Source organism: Scardinius erythrophthalmus, assembly GCF_964197995.2.
Source record: "Scardinius erythrophthalmus genome assembly, chromosome: 20".
Taxonomy (NCBI): domain Eukaryota; kingdom Metazoa; phylum Chordata; class Actinopteri; order Cypriniformes; family Leuciscidae; genus Scardinius; species Scardinius erythrophthalmus.
This window is the reverse complement of record NC_138240.1, coordinates 26,980,506-27,001,907: the sequence shown is the minus strand read 5'-3', so window position 1 is coordinate 27,001,907 and position 21,402 is coordinate 26,980,506. Positions and strand designations below refer to the sequence as shown.

The 21,402-nt window shown below is 41.2% G+C and overlaps 1 protein-coding gene across 2 annotated transcripts in view; it reads left to right on the top strand.

Moving 5' to 3' along the window:
- LOC308681050 (glycerol-3-phosphate acyltransferase 4-like) overlaps positions 1–20,541 on the top strand; it is a 44,010-nt gene extending 23,469 nt beyond the window's left edge. For both annotated transcript variants that reach the window (XM_081349572.1, XM_081349571.1), the window contains exons 9-13: positions 692–747; positions 7,516–7,601; positions 11,142–11,270; positions 12,674–12,753; positions 14,275–20,541. In XM_081349572.1, the coding sequence (XP_081205698.1) occupies positions 692–747; positions 7,516–7,601; positions 11,142–11,270; positions 12,674–12,753; positions 14,275–14,383 (460 nt within the window). In that variant the 3' untranslated portion in view covers positions 14,384–20,541. The remainder of the gene's footprint in view (positions 1–691; positions 748–7,515; positions 7,602–11,141; positions 11,271–12,673; positions 12,754–14,274) is intronic.
- Positions 20,542–21,402: the final 861 nt, after the last annotated feature.

Sequence of the window (21,402 nt, the reverse complement as noted above, 5' to 3'; positions counted from 1 at the left end):
ATAAGCATTTTTTCACAATAAATACCTCATTCCAGTCCAGTTCTAGTGAAAACATCAATAATAAATCATGCATTCATTCATTGAGTGTATCGCGGACCTCTTGTGGAAAATATTTACATTAATCTGCATTATATAAAGCAAATACACTGGAAAATGGGAGCAAAACTCCAATTTGAAACTTAAATTTGCTTTTTATGCATTTATAGATATATTTAGACATTTAAAAATAAATCTTTTTGAAAAAAAAGACTATTTTTTAAGTGTGAGTGGTGTACATCTGTGTGTTTGTGTTTGTGAGTGTGTTCTGCATTGGGGATGTTCTATAGTCTCATCCCTTTATTTGAGTGTGTGTGTAAGCGGTATTGGGGTCAAATTGACCCATGAGGAAAGGGTATGTTACTATTTTTATTACAACCACAAAAACTCTTAGAACCCAGTCAATTATTTTTGTGTATTCCCATTTCAAATGTGAAAGTTTAAAGCAAACTCTTAGACCACTTAGATCGTCTAAAAATCGTCAAAAATCGGAGAGGAGTAGGGTTAATATAGTGGTTAAGTTTCTGCAACTGGTCCCTCGATTCTTCTTCTAAAAAATGCAAATTAACGTAGTTCATATATCACACTGAAACTGGTTCTTTTATAACACTCTCACTTATCGTTGTTGTCATTAATCAAATGTGTTTTATTTCAGGTTGAGTGATCATGTAAAAGACAAAAGCAAACTGCCTATCCTCATATTCCCTGAAGGTAAGCTGAACTCATTCTCAGAAAGGATTATTGATGTGAAAGGGAAACTAGGGGAGACTACACTTTTTTTTTTTTTTTTACATACACTACCATTCAAAACTTTTTGGGTTGGTAAGATCTTATGCTTAAGATAAAAAATACTGTAAGATAGTTATTATATCATATATAATATATAATATTATTGCAATTCAAAATAATAGTTTTTTTTGTTTGAATATATGTAAAAAAAAATATATATACTGTATATATATATATATATATATTTTTTTTTAAATATACATATTTGTTTAACTTTACTAACCCCAAACTTTTGAATGGTTGTGTATATAATGTAAAAAAAGGCGTCATAACTTGACGGCAAGAAACAAATACTGGACATCCAAACATCCAAAACTCAAAATTATTGTTTGTTGAACATTTCTTACAAAGTGAACTGGGGCCAGTTGCATAAACACAGCCACTATGTTAAGACTGTGTCTTAAGAACTAGTTGGACCAACTAGAAATTAGTTAGGGCTAATCAGTCTACCTTTTTGTGTAAGACATTTATGCAACCGGCATTGATCACTCTTGATAGATCAGAGAAAGAATGTGATGGAAAAACATTACAATTGCCCCATTACAGTTTCTCTTCTAATAAGTGTTTTACATTATGTAAGCTTATAGTGACTGCCATCACAAGTGACCTGGGTAGGGTTGCACCAGCCGTTAGTAAGTTTAGCTTTCTTAAATTGATACTTAAAGTCCACACTAGAGGCTCAGTAACTACTAGCTAGTTTGTAACTAACTTTGTACTTTATTCCATTGCACCATTTGTTCGTAAGGCAGAACGTTGTTAGTAGGTCGTAAGCTCTCCGTAAAGTAATGCGTAATCGCATAACATGACGTTTAGCCTCGATGATCCAATAGCAGCCTTCAAATACGTGAGCAGAAGTTGTGTTGAAAATCCTTAATTCTAACTTCTTTTGCCTCACGTTACAACGGTAAAAATAAGTTATCTTACGAGAGGTTCTCTCGTATTGCGTAAGCTTGCTTACGCTGCGGGAAAAGTCTTCTTTTCTCGAGATACTGAAGCCAAAAATTATCCTTAATTTCATATTTTGTCAACGCAGTGCAGCTGCGGGCAGCTGAGCTAGAGCGGCATACTGCACGCTCATTGGCTGCCGCGTGGCAACTGCTTAAGCCTACCAGCGAGCCTGGCGTGACGTCACGCCCAATGAGGGCGCGCGCGCCCTCGCGCGTCACAGCCCGCCAGAATGGGCGGCGTCAGAGCGTATATAAGGAAGGCTCGTAGGCTATATTCTCTGATTTCTGTCTTTTCAGCGAAGCACTCGCATCGCTGAATTCTGAGAGGAAGCCGTCGCCGTTGTCCTGCAAGGAACAGCTAACGAGCCAGCTTAGGATAGCCTGAGGAAGCCGGTCGAGTCTTCGCCGCCTTCAGCTCGACGAGGGAGAACTGGATAAGTCTGCCTTGACCGACCTGCGCAGTGCGACGGATCTCTCCCTTCGCACGACGAAGACAGCGGCCCAAGCTATCGGACGTTCCATGGCTTCGCTGACCGTCTTAGAGCGCCACCTATGGCTAACGCTAGCCGACATGGGGGAATAGGAGCGGTCCGTGTTTCTCAACGCCCCGCTCTCACCCACCGGTTTCTTCGGCCCTGCGGTGAGTGGCCTCGTGGACCGCTTCTCTGAAGTACAGAAGGCGTCACAGGCCATGAACCTCTTTCTGCCCCGCCGCTCGAGCTCCGCTGCAGGCCGCTCTAACACTCAGCCTCCTGCACGCAGCTCCACGCAGCGCCCGTCTCGACCTCCAGCTTCGCAGCAGCGCCAGCGCGGCCGACCCAGGTCCCGCTCCACCAGCCAGCACAGGCCGCCACCCCCGCGGGGTCCCCGGCCTAGAGTTTCGCTGAAACCCGAGCCTGCGAAGTCCTCCTAGCACTCGTCGGGAGGAAAAGACGGTTGAGTCCCGCCGCGGCCGGACCGCCGTCAAAGCTAACTTGTATCCCTCTGCCAGTCCCCTTGATAAAGGCTACTGTAGTAGTGTCCACCGCAGCCAACGAGCCAGTTTCTCAACTCTCTCGCCTGCCCACAAACGCCGTTTTTACGGCGACCCAGATAAATCAAATAAAGAGTGTAAAATCTGGTCATTCGGCTCACGCCGTCAGTGTTATGAGTGTAGTAAACATGCCCACGTCCCAGTGTTCATTGCTACACACAAGCACAATCTCCCCTGTGTACCCCACAGAGTGCACTCACATAAAGCGCGCTACGGCCGCTCGAGTGTTAGTTGTAGGTCACGTGCCCACGCCCCAGTGCTCACACCTACACAGTGCCCGCTCTGTCTCACACATTCGGGGACCAGAACACTCCGCCACCGGCTGTGTGTTAATAAAGAGCCCTGTGCCCGCTACACAGCACGCACACTCTCATGTAAACACTCACGAGCCCGCCCCGCTTCCGCGCCGCGAGCCGTCACACACAGCGCTCTATCACAGCGTCACTCAGCCGGCTGCCGCTATCAGCGAGCCCCCGTCTCCCCTCACTGCCACTGCGCGACTCGCGCACATACCGCCACAGGCTCCCTGTCCCGCGCTGTGCGGCGGGCGGGACCCGGAGGCGATTCGACCCCTAGCTATGAGTGCGAATGCATGGAAAGCTATTCCGGGAGTGTCGAAGTGGGTACTAAACACAGTGATAAAGGGCTATTCGCTTCAATTCGCTCGCCGCCCCCCGCGCTTTCGCGCCCGGGTCGAGACTCAAGTGAAGGCGGATGCAGCTCATCTGCTTCACGCAGAAATAGCGAATTTGCTGCACAAAGGGGCGATAGAACGAGTTCACCCTCCGGTTACCGAGGCAGGCTTATACAGCCGTTATTTCCTCGTACCCAAGAAGGGCGGAGCGCTCAGACCTATATTAGATCTGAGATATTTGAACAAAGCGCTCGTGAAACAGCCGTTCAAAATGCTCACGACCAGTCAAATCCTCGCGCAGATTCGCCCGGGGGACTGGTTCATCTCTCTCGATCTGAAAGACGCGTATTTTCAGATTCAGATTATACCCCGTCACAGGCCATTCTTGAGATTCGCCTTCGACGGTCAGGTATATCAGTACACCGTCCTGCCGTTCGGTCTGTCCCTGGCACCCCGTACATTTACGAAGTGCATGGATGCGGCTCTCGCACCCCTGAGATTAAAGGGAATGCGAATTCTGAACTATCTGGACGATTGGCTCATTATAGCGCACTCAACAGAGGAACTAGTTTCTCACAGGGAAGCGCTTCTCGGTCATTTGGAAAGCCTGGGTCTTTCCGTGAACTGGGACAAGAGCTCTCTAACCCCCAGCCAGTCTATCACTTTTCTGGGTATAGATCTGGATTCGGCAGCGATGACGGCCAGATTGTCAACACAGCGCGCACGCTGTGTTCGACACCTCGCCGCTTCCATTCAAGTGGGAAAAGTTTTTCCCCTGAAAACCTTTCAGAGGCTTTTGGGCCATATGGCGTCAGCCGCAGCGGTCCTGCAGCTGGGTTTACTTCGAATGCGCCCGCTTCAATGCTGGCTAAAGTCAGAAGTGCCCCGCAAAGCATGGATTTCGGGCCGTGCACCAGTCAGAGTGACTCAGCGCTGTGTCTCAGCCCTGCAGCCCTGGCTGGCGGCCGAATGGTATCAGCGGGGAGTGACGATGGGGGTCATCGCACACCGCAAAGTGGTCTCGAAAGACGCGTCCAACATGGGTTGGGGAGCAACTCACGAGGGCAGTCCGATTTGCGGCCCATGGTCGAATACGTAGAGAAGCCTTCACATAAACTGTCTAGAGATGCTGGCGGTCGAGAAAGCGCTGAAGCACTTTCTACCGCTTCTACGGGGACACCATGTGCTAGTTCGCTCGGACAACATTTCAGTGGTGTCTTACGTGAACCGCCAGGGCGGAATCAGATCCAGATCCCTGCGCGCTCTCACAGAGCGCCTCCTATCCTGGGCTCAGGGCCCGCTGCGCTCCCTAAGGGCAGCTCATGTACCCGGTCGTCTGAACGACGGCCCGGACAGACTGTCCAGGGACAACGTTCCCCCAGGGGAATGGTCTCTACACCGCCAGACGGTCCAAACACTTTGGTGTCGTTTCGGCGAAGCGCAGACCGACCTCTTCGCTGCGAGCGAGAACGCTCAGTGCCAGAGGTTTTTCTCAAAACACGAGGACGCGCTGGCCCAGACCTGGCCCAGCGTTCCGCTGTATGCGTTCCCCCCGATCTCGATGCTGCCTCAAGTGCTAGCGAGGATCAGGGAGGCGGACTGCGCAGTGCTCCTCATAGCTCCGCGCTGGGAAAACCAACCGTGGTTCCCCGAGCTGATGAGACTGGTAGACACAGCCCCATGGCCGATTCCGGTGAGGAGAGATCTTCTCTCTCAAGCCCTAGGATCGATTCTGCATCCACATCCAGAGCACTGGTCTCTGCATGCGTGGGAAATCAACGGATATTCGTTGATCTGCCAGAAGGGGTAATTAACACGATCACGCAGTCCAGAGCCCCCTCGACGAGGCGGCTCTATGCGTCTAAATGGTCGGTGTTTAGCAAATGGTGTGTGGAAAAGGGTTCTAATGCTCAGTCCTGTGGAGTCCCACAGGTATTAAACTTTCTCCAAGAGATGTTGGACGCGGGCAGGTCCCCCTCCACGCTCAAGGTTTACGTCGCGGCCATAGCAGCGTTCGCCGATTCGGCGCGCGGCCGCTCACTGGGAAGGAACGAACTCATTACCTCATGAACCCTCCTCGGCCCCCGTCAGTCCCTATTTGGGACCTGTCTCTGGTCCTAGAGTCCCTAAAAGTGCATCCCTTCGAGCCTTTGGACTCTGTGGAGTTGAAATACTTGACGCTTAAAACCGTTTTTCTGCTAGCTCTGGCTTCAGTCAAACGAGTGGGTGATTTGCACGCGCTGTCCGTCAGCGCGTCGTGCCTCGAGTTTGGACCTAACGACTCGTTAGCCATTCTCAAACCGAAGCACGGTTATGTCCCCAAAGTGTTAGGTACTCCCTTTAGGGCTCAAGTCATTACCCTATCAGCCCTGCCGTCATCCGGCAGTGAGGAGGGTGTTAACCGCCTTTGCCCGGTCAGGGGGTTAAGGTGTTATGTCACGCGCTCTGCAGCCTTCAGGCTCTCAGAGCAGCTTTTCGTTTCGTTTGGAGGGCGCGCTAAGGGTCGCGCCGCCTCGAAACAGACGCTATCCAGATGGATAGTGGATGCTATTGCAGCAGCATATGCGTCAAAAGACCTGCAATGTCCGTTGGGCATACGGGCTCATTCCACCAGAGGCATGGCCTCATCGTGGGCATGGTCCAGCGGGATTTCCATTCATGACATTTGTATGGCGGCGGGCTGGGCGTCCCCCTCTACATTTGTTAGGTTTTATAACCTGGAAGTTCCCGCCCTGCAGGCTAAACTTTTGTCAGTCTAGTCGTGTTCATGTCCTGCTCATGTGCGCAGGCTGTACTATCGATTAGCTTGTCTGTTGAGCTGCACGCTCAGGGTATCAGTATGCATGGACCGGCCGTGCCGTTCTTGTGTTCCCTAGGTGTGCTTATGAACGTGTTGGCCCGCACCGCTGGCCACCTGTCATTTCACCTCTATGCTTTTCATAAAGTGTCATATGTGATCGTTAGGCGTGCACGGCGTGGACAAGGGGTTCCCGCAGCGTAAGCAAGCTTACGCAATACGAGAGAACCTCTCGTAAGAGAACGATACTTGGTTACTCACGTAACCTCGGTTCTCTCTAGAGAGGGAACGAGTATTGCGTTCCCTGCCGTGCTTAAAGCCTATAGCTCGTGTCGCTTCATTCGACAGAAAACAGAGAATATAGCCTACGAGCCTTCCTTATATACGCTATGACGCCGCCCATTCTGGCGGGCTGTGACGCGCGAGGGCGCGCGCGCCCTCATTGGGCGTGACGTCACGCCAGGCTCACTGGTATTCTTAAGCAGTTGCCGCGCGGCAGCCAATGAGCGTGCAGTATGCCGCTCTAGCTCAGCTGCCCGCAGCTGCACTGCGTTGACAAAATATGAAATTAAGGATAATTTTTGGCTTCAGTATCTCGAGAAAAGAAGACTTTTCCCGCAGCGTAAGCAAGCTTACGCAATACTCGTTCCCTCTCTAGAGAGAACTGAGGTTACGTGAGTAACCAAGTATCGTTTCCATTAAATATGATAGCCTCGTGATCATGACATAAGTGTTTTTATATGTAAATAACATTCAGAAACTGTATTTGAAATGTAATTATTAAGGATCAATAAATAAAAATTGATACAAAACACATAAGAAATTACGTTTATTGATTATGTCTGATATTTGACATGCACAGCATGGACCGATGCACACAGCGGCGTGCTGTTTAGGACGGGTTTGTGTTTAAGTAATCTTTTCACATAATGTTCTCTCTCTTAAAATGTAAGCGAGGGTAAATGTCAGCATTATCATATGTCTAAAGAATTGAAGTCTGTCAGGTGAAAGAAGAGCTAATTGATGCAGTTCAGTCTGTCTGCTATTTTATTCCAACCGTTACTCCTGATCGGAGACTGCCGTAAATATTTAGTTTATACGTAGAGTTACGCTTCAACTAAGTTTAATGGTGCAACGCAAAAAATTTAGAAGTGCGTAAGTCGTAACTTAGTGTCCATTTACGTCAAAACCAGGCTAAGTTGTAACTTAAGCACAGCTGGTGCAACCAGACCCTGATCTTCTGTTTGTTTCATGTGTTCATCATATATTTTGTGTCCAGGTACCTGCATTAATAACACATCAGTAATGATGTTCAAGAAAGGAAGCTTTGAAATTGGCTCGACTGTCTACCCCGTCGCCATAAAGGTCAGAAAATATCACTTCCCTAATGAAGATTTCGGGTTTGGGATGTGAACAGACCTTGATCCTTAAATATTAAACTTTGGTGCATAGCTCGTCCTGTGTTTGTGCAGGGTTTTACTGCATTGATAGTATTTTGGCGGCCGCCAAAATGAAACTTTGTTTTGCCAAAAATGTATTTGATAATTTAATGTGAAGATGATTTAAACTGCTCCCTTGAGTGTTTGTGTAAGCACTGTGTGAAAGGTTTCTATTTACTAGGAGTGGGAATCACAGGGTACTTCATGATACGATACAATACCATACACAATACATGTCTCACGATACCGATAATATCACGATACAGCAATTCTGCGATAATCGATGTATTCCTAGATAATCATATACATCACAATATCTGTCTAACCATGAAAACAAAATTCCCGTGAAAAGGTTAAGTGCAGGTTTTCTCTCTTTATTCAAGTCCAAACTGTTAGAAACAAAAACAGCACAAAAAGTTTTTCAGTCTGTAAATTAAATTTAACATTTCAAAGTAAGTTAAACATTTTATGCTTATACTTTTTTAAAAGCTTAAACTGTTCTTTGTGTAAACTGACACATTTACCTACTTATCAACTTATTTTATAAACATGGTACATTTCAAATTTCACAAGTTTACTCTTCCTTAAAATAAACTGAATAGTCAATAGTGTTGTCAAAGGTACCGACTTGGGTATTTTAAAATGTAGAAAATGTGACGATACCAGCATTTCCGCCTAGCATTTTGAGTGCTGTTGAACGGATTCTTAAACATTTCTGATTGGCCGAGCCGTTGTGTTCTGGCTCGCAACATATATGTCTGTGATTGGCTTCAATGATCAACGCTTACAAAACATGTTGTAAATAGGCATAGACATACAAAGTACCCATGTGAACTGAGAGTGTTTCCGCCACCACTGAAAACCATTTTTGACCCAGGAAAAACCCTGTTGTGCATGTGCAATGATCATAAACGATATCTGAATTATACACACGGTAGTCTGAGACCACTAATAGATAGATAGAAAGATAGATAGATAGAGAGATACTTTATTAATCTTTCTCAGGAAATTAGATTTGTTACAATAGCAGCAACCACATTCAGTCCTCGCACACAAACAACATCAATCTATCTACTTAACTACATTCATAAAACAAAACTTTCACTAAAGCATTCTATACCCTATAATATATTAACTAAAACATGCTATACCCTATACTGATAATACTAAAAACAAATACGCAAACAAAATGAACTAAATCATACAAGCCCTATTTTAATAATACCAAGAACTTCAAATATTACAAACAAATGAATAAATATAAATTAGACATCAGACTCAGTTATTAGTTATTTTTCATGCTACATTAGTTAACAGTTTGACAAGTTTAACAAGTTGAACTGAAAAATGACCACAAGTTTTTGATAGCAGCAGTCACACAAGTTTGTGTGAAACCTGATGATCATGTATTAAAATGAACCAAAGAACATCTTGTGGAAATGTGACCTTTTGAATAAAGGAGTTCACGTGATTCATGTCACTAATTTGCTTATCAAATCCGTGACCTAGAAATACAGCATAATCTTGTTTCTTCTCAAAATCTTTAAAAGAAGAAATATTCATTATTGTGGAGTTTTAAGTCACGTCTTTTAATTTACATTTTGCCCATTCATGTGCCTTTTACACTTGAAGCATAATGGATATATTTATTAATCCAAGCGTAAAGATTTTTTTCAACTAGGAGTAATGTTCTAGAGAAATGCCTGAACTGACCAGAATGAATGAATTTGTGTTTTTAATGCTGCAGCTGGTAGACTGTAAGATTTCACTCTCTTGTTTTGATCTGTGAAGCTACTTTCAAAGGTTCCTCCTCGTTTACATCCTCTCGTACTTTATGAGCTTTTATGGTAAGAAAAATTATGAAGAGGGATGTTGATGTCCTAATCAGTATTTGTTAATAATAACTGTACTAAAGCAAGATAACCCTAACCATAACCCCAAAAGAGGGTTTGGATGGAGCAAGCAAGCATGTTTTCAGAGAAAAGTTTTTTTTTTTTTTTATGTGTGTGTGCGCGCGCGCGTGTTTTGTTGTTTTACCTTATTGGTGTTTTTTAAGCATAAACATCACTTAATTTCCCCATTAAAACAGTTTAAAAGTTCCCGTGGCCAGTTAGTAGAGCATGGCACTAGCAACAGCAAGGAGTTTGATTTGTATACAAATGTAAATGAAATATTGTATATAAAAATTATATTTATACTACGGGGCTGTTGAATGCTTGAATCGGATTGGTTGACAAATGTTCTAAGGTGTGCAGTTATTTTCATGGAAACGCACGGCTAAAGTAGTTCCAGGCAGATCTTGAACGCATTACATGTCCATATCACTTTGCCAAATAATTACAGTTATTTTAAAGGGATACTCCACTCTAAAATGAAAATTCTGTCATCATATACTCACCCTCATGTTGTTTCAAACCTGTATGAATTTCTTTCTTCTGCTGAACAGAAAGGAAGATATTTAGAAGAATGTCAGTAACCAGACACTTTTTGGTACCATTGACTTCCATAGTATATTTTTTTCCTTTAAAGTTATATTTGCAGCCTACAACAGCAAAAGAACCAAAACCCACAACGACACAGACCAAGCAAATAAATATAGTAAACAATAGGATAAAAACATTAAATTATTTCCATGTTTTTTGCCACAAAATTACATTTTATAATGTACGGAAACACATACAGTCTTTCTCCCGCACTCTCTCCACTCAAACGCACACACACATACAGTGCGGACACACACACAGAAACGTGTTGTCAACGTTGCTCTGACGATTTTATCAATAAAATAGTTTAGCAACTTAAAAGCTACATGAGATTTCTCTCTAACGAGGTAAATAAGAATGCTGTTCTTGAAGCAGATATACTTACAGTTTCACTATTAGTAGAGACGCTGCTGCCGGACACTGTTGAGAGATGCACAGACTCAGGTAACTGTATTAGTTCGCTATCAATGGCTTAAGCCTTTGTTACTAGCTCTAAAATCACGTCTTGGAATTAGCAACGGAGGCATGGGATGAGATGCGTAAGAAATTAGTCCACACAAGAACGTTTTTAATACAAAAACCTGACAAATGTCTTGAAATACATCATTTGAACAATGTCTTGCGGTGTGGTAACCATAGTATAAGCAGAATAATTGACTCCTATCTGTTGAATTATTAGAAAATAATGCACATCCGAGGTTTAACGTCCACACATAATTCATCGGCCCTTCGTCAATTATTCCTTACATAAAACATATATTTGTAACAAGCAAAAACAATTCACAATGAAAGCAAAATTTAATTGAGGAAATATAATGTGAAAACAAGTGCTATTGTCTACAGTTTGTTGTCTTTTTTATCTTGTTTTATGAATGTTTAGATATGTTTGCCAAAAAAATCATTAGGAAATTATGTTTTTATCTTTCATCAGCATTGTGATGGGGATTGCACTGTATTTTATTTGTGTCTTTGTGCTTCTGCAGTATGACCCTCGGTTTGGGGACGCCTTCTGGAACAGCAGTAAGTTTGGGATGGTGAATTATCTGCTCAGAATGATGAGTAGCTGGGCCATCGTCTGCAGTGTGTGGTACCTGCCTCCGATGAGCCGCCAGGTAAGGCCCGGCATGCACGCAAACTCACCATCTCTTTGAATGCAGTAAAATCTCTGTGGTATGAATGACCTATTTTTGCGTTGGTCCATTTAATACACAAATCAAACACAAATGAGCCTGAGTGGGTTTGGACAGCCTGTCTGAAGTTTTGTCCGCCCACCACAGATTGGAAATAGACATCTGTTTTTGCATGTGGGCATGCAAATAAACAAATAGACCATTGTTTTTGATGCATGTGTAGGCTCTCGGCTCTCCAAAATACCGGAAATGGTCACCATAGGTAAATCATTGTGCTAATGTGTTCTGCCCCACCTTGAATGTTATAGAAGTTCTCTGGAAAATCACTGGAATAATGTTGAAGCCCTTCCTTGGCATACTTATTGCTTGTGTTCTTTGTGCTAAATCATTGTGCTAATGTGTTCTGCCCCACCTTGAATGTTACAGAAGTTCTCTGGAAAATCACTGGAATAATGTTGAAGCCCTTCCTGGCATACTTATTGCTTGTTTTAAAGTGCACCTATAATGCGTTTTCGAATATTACCTTTCATGCAGTGTGTAATATATAGCTGTTTGCAAATGCAAAAGGTCTGCAAGTCCCCCTGTAGTCATTAATTTGAACCCTTAGTCTCATCTTTCATCACCAAAATGACATATTGAATTTTTTTTCCTTGAAAAAACCTTGCCTCATTTAGTATATGTGGTTCTATGAATATGCAAATTAGCCCCGCCTCCAGTCACTCACACCAGCTCGTTGATCCACTCGTTGACCTGAATGGTTACAAGGTAGTTTGTGACGTCAGGAACACCAGTGATTTTTGAGACTGTCTTTGGTTCACTGCAGTTTTAAGGAGAAAATACTCAGCAATGGTGTTGACTTATGAATTGCACATGGTTTGTCTTAAAGCATTTCTGACATGTGCTGTAAGCGGTAGACCAATCAGAACAGACTGGACCGTTTCAGCAATCAGAGCAGAGAATAGAGAGACTGAATCTTTACACAAACTGTTTTCAGACTCTTTAAGAAATATGGTTATGTGCCATGTGTATAATGAGAACATTTAAGTGTGTTTTGACCTTGGATGTATGTAAACCTATTGTAAGAGACTTTAATATTTAAGCAACGTTACTGCTGTTTTAGATAAACCTGCTATTAAAGGGATAGTTCCCCAAATATGAAAATTTACAACGCACTTACATCAACTTTTTGTTTGTGTCTGTTTGTTTATGAAAGTCATACACATCAGGGATGACATGAGGGTGAGTAAATGATGAGAGAATTTTGGGTGAACTATCCCTTTAATAGAATGTGCTGAAAATAATTGTAACAAGTATGAAAAAATAAATTTCAAACTCTTAAAGCACAAGATCAAGGTTTTTGTCAAGGTCTGTTTTGTCTCCCTCAGGAAGATGAGGATGCCGTGCAGTTTGCTAACAGAGTAAAGGCAGCCATTGCCAGACAGGGTGGTCTGGTGGACCTGCTGTGGTAAGTCGGACTTAGCTATGTTAAGGCCAAAGAGAAGTAATACAAATACTAATATAAGCCGTAGATGGAGAGATATGTGACAGCTGGCTGTCTTAAACCAGAAAATGTCTGGTCTTGGCTGGTTTAAGCTGGTCTCGTAGCCTGACAAAGCCATTCTACAGACTAAAACACAAAGCACACTTCTTCTGTCCATGTGAGGTGATGTGGCAAAAACAATGATTAAACAATCATCATCACTGCATAAGAGACACCAAGAATCAAATTGTATTTTAAAAGATATTTATTCTCTTGCAAGAGGCTTAGTCACAAAATCACAGCAGCTACCCCGTGACGTGAGCAAGACCTGACACCCAGCCCAGGAAATTCCCTTCTTATACTCCTCCTTCAAGGTCTTTCCTCTGTAGTTTTCCACTCACCTGATTTAGAATAGAACGACCCCTCTAACCCCCCCTTGCCTAAATTATCTTCCATACCTAAAGAGTTAAAAGTTCTTAACCATTTGTCTTACTGTGTGTGTCTTGCTTACGCCAGGCGCACAAACATACTTAAATTCCAGAAGAGAAACTAATGCTTAAAACTACACAATGTCTAAGAAAGTTAATGAAAAAAAGTAAAATATACATTTTTCTACAACAGAGGTGATTTTCATCACTTTTCGTCATCAGAAGCGTCCGCAGACGTCCACGCCAAAGTCCCTTTAATACAAGTCATTTCACTCGGCGGCCATCTTTGAAACGCCTCTCGGGCAATGCGAGTGCAGCTCCAATTTCTCTAAATAAAATGGGGAAACATAAACTTCTCCAAAAATGTTTGCCAAGCTTACGATTAAATTTCATATTTGAAATCACCAATGAAATCAATGTCTCATAAATTTTGTTTCTAAACGCTCGAATAATGACAGAAAATGACATATTTCAGGCTGGATCAAGCTAATGCGCACGCATCTGACTGTTTCTATAGGAGCCGGAGATTCTAACGGCAGCTTCAGTGACCCGATGACTTTACCAATCAGCGTTTGGCTCAAATTTTGAGCATTGCACTTTTCCCCATTCAAATCAATACGGGTGACTCATCTTGTGTTATTCTATAGTGTTTGTCCACGCACACCATCCGCATGCAGCCCAATTTTTGTGTCCACACGGACAACAGCACATGTGCGAGTGACTGCGTGATAACAAAGTCATCTAGATAAATCCACTAGATAGTGCACATGCGCCGAACGTGTCTTTCCACACTTGAGGCCAAAGGAGTATACTTTGAAAGGCTTGCACTCTCAACTTTGCACAAGACAAAGTGGAACGCGGAAAATAAAGTAAACCCGGGGCCTGAGAGACCAAAAAACCAGCTTAGCCATATTCAATTCAATTCAATTCACATTTGTATAGCGTTTTTCACAATACACATTGTTCGCACATTGAAAAATGTAGCATTGGTGTATGTTGATTCAGACATTAGATATTAAAGCTGTTTTTCTCAGATAAATGTCCTTTTAGTTGAAACTGGGTTTGTGTTTTTCTTTAGGGATGGTGGTTTGAAACGAGGGAAAGTGAAAGACGCTTTTAAAGAGGAGCAACAAAAAATCTACAGCAAGATTTTGGTTGGAACGCAAGCGGACCGCAGTCGTTCTTGAGGAGAGGATGATGATTCAGGTGAGGACCTGGAGGGCAAGAGACGGTTCACAGACCCGGACAACGGCGTTATGGATTTGTTTCACTTCAAATCACAAGAGCTGTCCTTGTTTAATTATTCTTCTTTGTGAAAAGGATCAAAGCTTGTCGAGTATTAGGTCAGGTCGTGATCAAAACAGTCCACGAGATGCGTTTTGATGCGTAATGTTCCTTTGACCGAAGCCAGTGTAGCGTGTGAGTCAGTCAATAGTGGCCTGGTGGCTCACGAGGAGTCACAAGGATGGAATGTGATAGTTTAATGGTTTCTTTCTCTTTTTTTGTTTATTACTTGGTTATTTTTTTTTTATTTTTTTTACTAACTTTTTTTTTCTTTTTTTTTTCTCTTATTATCATTTACTCTTAACGTCTCATTAGGATGTAATAAACTATTAAATCTGATGGCCCTGAATGGTTCAAGGAAACGCCTCATCAGGCTGCACGTAGGTGTCGGAGAGTTTTCCGTTATGCACTTCCATCTCTCTGCTATACTTCTGCTGCGCAAGTCACTTTAATCCTGGATTTTAACTGGAGAAAACTGCAGAAATATGCATGGCAAACCTGCAATTTAATTTGAAGATGACCTTTGCAGACATGTAATCTGCATTGACCTTTCAAAATACGTCCATGTAAACAATCAAGCCTGTGTGAAGGGTTTGAGAAGAATTGGTTATATATTGTTAGATTTTTTTTTCTTTCTCGTACTTGTGTGCCAGATCCGGAAGTCTTTGCCATTTCCATTCACATATGGAAGTCAAACCGTAAGAGTCTTAATGATATTGGCCAAGTTACAGCCAATTGAAAACTCAATGAACTTTTCATGTTCTTCAGGTACTGCATAAATTCAGATTAAAAACATTATTTGTGATGTTTAAACAACACTATGCTGCATGTACTGTATACATGTTTCCTAAAGGATTTTTTTTTTTTTAGGGTGCTTTCACATCTGTAGTTCAGTTCATTTGGTCTGGACCAAGGGTGAAAAATGATACTTTGTAGCATTTTTCAGGCGTTTTGGTTCCTTTTCACACCAGACTGATCGCTCTGGTCCGAATCAGTTTATGAGTTGATAAAACGAACCAAAATGCAGTCATGTGACTATATCCACATTTGGCCAGATATGTCTGGCATTTCCATAACTGCACTTCGTTTGGTCAGAATTAACATGCGGGAAAATCCGGCAGATAACACGCCGCTGTTTACTATGGAGAGACGACTGCGTGGGCTGATTGTATCCTTCGTCATATTTTATTATATAGTGTGTCTATTACACCACTTTAGACAAACAAGATTATTTGAGAATGAAGCGAGGATGCGGCTGTTAATTTCTATCAGGCTCTGTTTGCACCTCCTCACAACTTAAAGTTTGTCCGTGAGTGCAAACTGTCAACAAACATTTCTCCTCATCCCATAATTACAGCGAAAATGCGCAGTTCTTTGGCAGTTGGTTCTGTTCAAGGTCGGATCACGTTCTCACCTCAAACGAACCGCTCCAGAGTTCGCTTCAAAACGTATCGAGACCACCTCTTCGAGCAGGTCTCGGTACGCTTGTTTGGTCCGCTTTTGATTGCCGCATTCACACCTGCCCAAACGAACCACACCAGTGGGGAAAACGAACACTAGTGCGATTCAACCGAACTAAATGAGGCAGGTGTTAAAGCACCCTTAGATCAACCAACCCTAAAATTGGGACAACTTGTTAAACAATAGTCTTTATTTTTTAAACAATCTAAACATTTTTTTTATTAAAGGCATAGTTCACTTTGAAATAAAATGTTGGTATGTTTTAGCTTACCTCAAGGGCATCCAAGATGTAGGTGTCTTTGTTTCCGCAGTAGTTTCAATTTTGATATTTTTAAGGTCAAACCGGTCTTGTCTGTCAGTCATATAATGCAGGTCTATGGTCACTGTCTCAAAGAGCATGCACAGTGAAGTCCAAATTAAACAACTCCCCATCGTAAGTACACATTGATGGCCTAAGACACGAAACGAGCGGTTTGTGTGAGAAAACGAACAGTATTTATATTGTTTTTACCTCTTGTACACTTTCCGGCGCTTGGCAGACTTAGCCAGAACACGCGCACACGTCGCACACCAGGAAGCGCGGGCGCCCTCAGATCACTTGACGTGGTTGTGTAGAGGTAAAAACGATATAAATACTGTTCGGCCATCAATGTGTACTTACGATGGGGAGTTGTTTAATGTGGACTTCTCTGTGCATGCTCTTTGAGGTGGTGACCATAGACCTGCATTAAATGACTGACAGACAAGAACGGTTTGACCTAAAAATATCAAAATTGAAACTACTGTGGAATCAAAGACACCTACATCTTGGATGGCCTTGAGGTAAGCTAAAACATACCAAAATTTAATTTCAAAGTGAACTATCCCTTTAAAATACATTTTAGCACAACAAAACTCAGAAACGCTGTTGCAAGTTTGGATCTATAACATTGCTTTTAAAAAGTGCACACAACACAGTTATTGGATCTCTTCTCATTTTAAATAATCTGATCTGGTTCAGTAAGTTATCTGACTGATTCAGGCGATAACTGATGACTCATCAGATGATGACTGTTTGTCGGTAACTAAAAACAATGTTACACTGTTGACCACAATTTTATCAGATTTTCGTGTGATAATTTTTTTTCGTTTTCTGTTTAGACCAATGTGTAAAAAAGGCAGACAGGCTGAATTAACATGTAAAGTGATGGGAAGGAACAGTATTTACATGTTTTCACCAAATACAAGTGTTCAGAGACGAGACCTATGCTGCATCCCAATTTGCCTACTTATACTACGCCCTAAATGTATGTACTCTTTTTGTGAAGAGAAAGTTCATACTTTTGACTGTGTCGCAGAAGAGTAGACAAGCTTTGGGATATACTATCACCTCATTAAATTGCGTCTTTTAACAATGTCAATGTCACTTTATTCATAAAGCACTATTTAAAACAACTACTGTTGACCAATGTGATGTACATAGCATAAACATTAACACAATTAAATAAAATGGATAACATGACACTTTATCATCAATTAAAAGCTATTTCAAACAAATAAGTTTAACAGTCGCATAGTTACGCGCATCTTATCACTGCGAACTTGCCTGCCAATCATCTTGTCACAGTTAACACATTTCATTTCATTTCCTTCTGTATCGGAGAGAAAAGAAGTAGCACGTTGATCTGTGGGCCTTTCATGTGGAGAAACGAATATTTTTGCACATTGATGCATTTAAAAGTTATTAGCCAAATGGATCTTTATAAAAGTTTAGTGTTGTTGAAAGATAACACGGATACCATTTAAATCATATTTTTTATCGGGTTAAATGTTTATTAGTCTCTCAAACCCCTTCATCTAAACCTCTCTGCTTAACGCACATCCACCATGTTAGTAGTTTTTTACCACTTTATTTGTGTTTGTAGTTCTGAACTGAATTCTCCTCCAAAGCGCAATGGGTTGCGGGCAATATTGGCCGTTAAGAGTGTGCGTGGATCCACACTTCGAAAATATACCAGAAATAGTAGATCATCTGGGGACTTGTGGCATACTCTTTTCAATAGACTTTACTTTGGGACACACTTATTCTAATCTCACATACTATTTAGGATTGATTTGGGAGGCAGAGCCACTTCCGGTTTCCTCTTCGGTCTCTTAGCAAAACAATCTTTTTGTGAACGCCACCAAGTCATAGTTTTATGAAACAGCAGCGGCTTTGGGCATGTGACCAAAGATGCAAATCTTATTGGTTGGCCAATTATATTTTCAGTGTGATGGAAAAGAGATTAGAAAAGTGCTGGATTTACGGCATGCTAATGTTTGTGTTGTTCAAATTAAAATATTTATCGTGCCGAATTTTCGCACAGAACATTAAGGCCTTAACTCAGCTAAGAAATTGCCGTGTCGTTACAAAAAAACATTGGCGTAACAGCTAAATACTGTGCTGGAGAAAACACTGTATGCAACTACTATCTAGCTCTAAAACTAAAGCACTTAAGGGCTCATAATGAACGCTAGTAGTTTCACAACGAGAACCCTTTTTGCTCTCTAAAAAGAAAATGTACCACAGGTCTTGTTTCAGGACTATGTTTGGTTACAACCACTAACAAACAAGATGTTGCTTGTTTAGCTTATCGTGTTAAAGCTTGAGTGGCATGAGCCACATGTGTAAAGCGGTTTCTCAGACACTTTTTGGCTTCTAGTGAATATGATAAGTTTGTATTAAATGATATCTCATTCTAAAAAAAACACTCAAGCTGTGAAGTTCTGAATATTAACCTTCATATGTGTGTGTGCAGCCATCTTGCACCAACCTAGATGGTTATTATTAGGATTTCTCATTCAACCATCATCATAATCATGTCATTAGTCGTTTGTAAGAGCAGCGTGTCTCGCAGAGCCTGGATATTAGCTCAAGGAGGCATGTACAGTACAATGGAGTTTTGATTCAAGAAAGTGTGACAAGTATTTAAATATAATTATCCCTCATCTACAAGCTTGAAAGTGGAATTGAATTGGCCCCATGTTGTGTTACTCCACAAAATTACATCTTTAAAGACAAGTCTGCCTGTAATAAAGTTTGATTGAGTAATTAAAGCTTTAGATCTCTACTGTGATCTGAAATGGTACGACCGCATACCAGCGTGTGAAGCAGTTCGGCTGCTGGGCTCAATATGTGGGAATGACTCTTTTCTCTACGCTTTTAAACCAGTTACTGAGCGCATATAAATGGCTCTGTCAGTTTGTATAAACATGTCAAGGATTGTACCATATACAGCTGCTCATGTTTTCAAGTACTCTGGTTCTCAGCTTTACATGGAGGTTCAACTGGAGATTTCATTGAAGCTCAGCGTTGTGGGAGCCATTGATAATATAGGACTTATTCCAATTCACTGACATTGTGCTTTTTTTCTCATACATGTTTAGCAATTCATCAGTTCAGTATCCTTCTGGGATCCAGCAATTCAGTCCTCTCTTTAAAACTTAAAATTAACAGGCTTTTCTGAGATACAAAATTGAATGACAACTTCCTTTTATTGTTTTTAGAAATTTCTGACATTTATAAAACCATCTGCTTCTGCAAAACAATGATTGTATTGAAATATTACTGTATTTCAAAAAACTATTGAAAAAGCACAGTATTTTATTTTGTAATTCACTAGCATTCAAAGGTTTTTGAAACAAGTCTGTTATGCCACATTTATTATTATATATAAACATACAGTAAAACAGTAATATTGTGAAATATAATATATTTTTTAAGTAACTATCCTATTTTATTGTATTTTAAAAAGTTATTTTTTAGCAGCCATTACTCCAGTGATCGTTAAGAAATGTTTCTTGAGCAACAAATCAGCATATTACAATGATTTTTGATTATTATAAATGTTGAAAACAGTTGTGCTGCTTAATATATTTGTGAAAACCATGATCCATGATGATTATTTTGTAACATTATAATTTTAGGTTTAATCAATTGAATGCATCCTCATATCATCCTTGAGTGATACGTGTATTATTATATAGTTTAGTGATTTATTAATTTTGTAAGTTGTCAAAACCTGTGGGGAGACATTACAGGTCAATAGGGTAAAAAAAAAACACACATTCTCATTGGTTTAGACATTCTCACAGCTTTTTCTGTATTAAAAGTTCTAAACCATTTATTAATATAAACTTGCCTTTATTTTTTAATAAATAGATCCTGATGTCCAGTATGAAAGAACAATAATGTTTGGATCATTGTAGGATTTAAAACATTACCTTTTTTTTTAAACAAACACACCCACAAACTCGTTTTGCTGGCTCTCATGAGGATTTGTATCATTTACTGTGTCTTTGACATTTTCTTTGATACTGTAGTAAACAAATCATAATATCCTTTAGATTAGTCCATCCTACAATAAAAAAGTGTGAGATTTGTACATTGTCATTAAATTGGAATAATGTCACCATCCACATTAGGTGAGTGGGTGTTGCCAGTGATTTGACTGCTGCCACGCTCTAAACCAGCACCTGCCAATCATCCACCTGTTTGTCACTGTTCGTTAAAAATGTTCTAATGTGATACAGTCATGTACAACTATATATAATATGTCATACAAGAAAATAAAAGAACTTCAACACAACATTCTGTCAGTTTCAAGTCTATGATGAGAAGCGTTTCTAGTATCCTTTGCTTTTTGTGGCTCACCCATAAAAAGGGATCAATCATGAACGGTTCGTTCATTTTGAACGAGTCTTTAATATGTCTCGGGAACAACGAGTTGTCTCACTGATTTGTTCATTTTGCGAACATCCCAAAGGTTCTGTACAGGAAACAGAAATGATTCGTTCATCATCGATCATTCGTTCTTTGTGACAGCCGTATTGGATTTGGAAATTAGTTGATAATTCCCAACCTTCCTTACAAGCAAGCGCGTAGTTAGTTTTTTTTTTTTTTACTCTTACTCTTACGTGATGCGTCTCTGGTCTCAAATTTCTTACACTTTATAATTTTTTGAATTTCTGTCATGATGGTCGTTTTCCATAGCTCATGATAAAACGAAGGGCTCGGACCTGAAGATTCGAGAGGTGAACTAATCATTTCTGTTTCCTGTACAGACTGCACAGCTTCAGCCTGTGGGACTGCGACGTGACAAAAGAACGAATGACGTGCATAGGGAGGTGAGGTGAACTAACAAGACTGCATAGCCTGAAGAATGAATCATTTTCTTTTCCTAAGTAAAGAATGAATCATTGCTGTTTCTCATCATTTGGCTATGGCTGCATAATAGTTTTTTCTTATTCCAAATGTGATCAACTTTACAGTAAGTAAGTTAATGTGTTAGGGGATTTGGCTATAACCATGTGTCATTTAAATGATATTCTGCTGAAATGAACAAAATGACTTCAAAAAAAGGTTCATTAATTTTTCTGACCGAGACTCAAAGATCCGAGTCAGTAAAATTATCCGAACGTCCCATCGCTAGTGCGGAGGTGG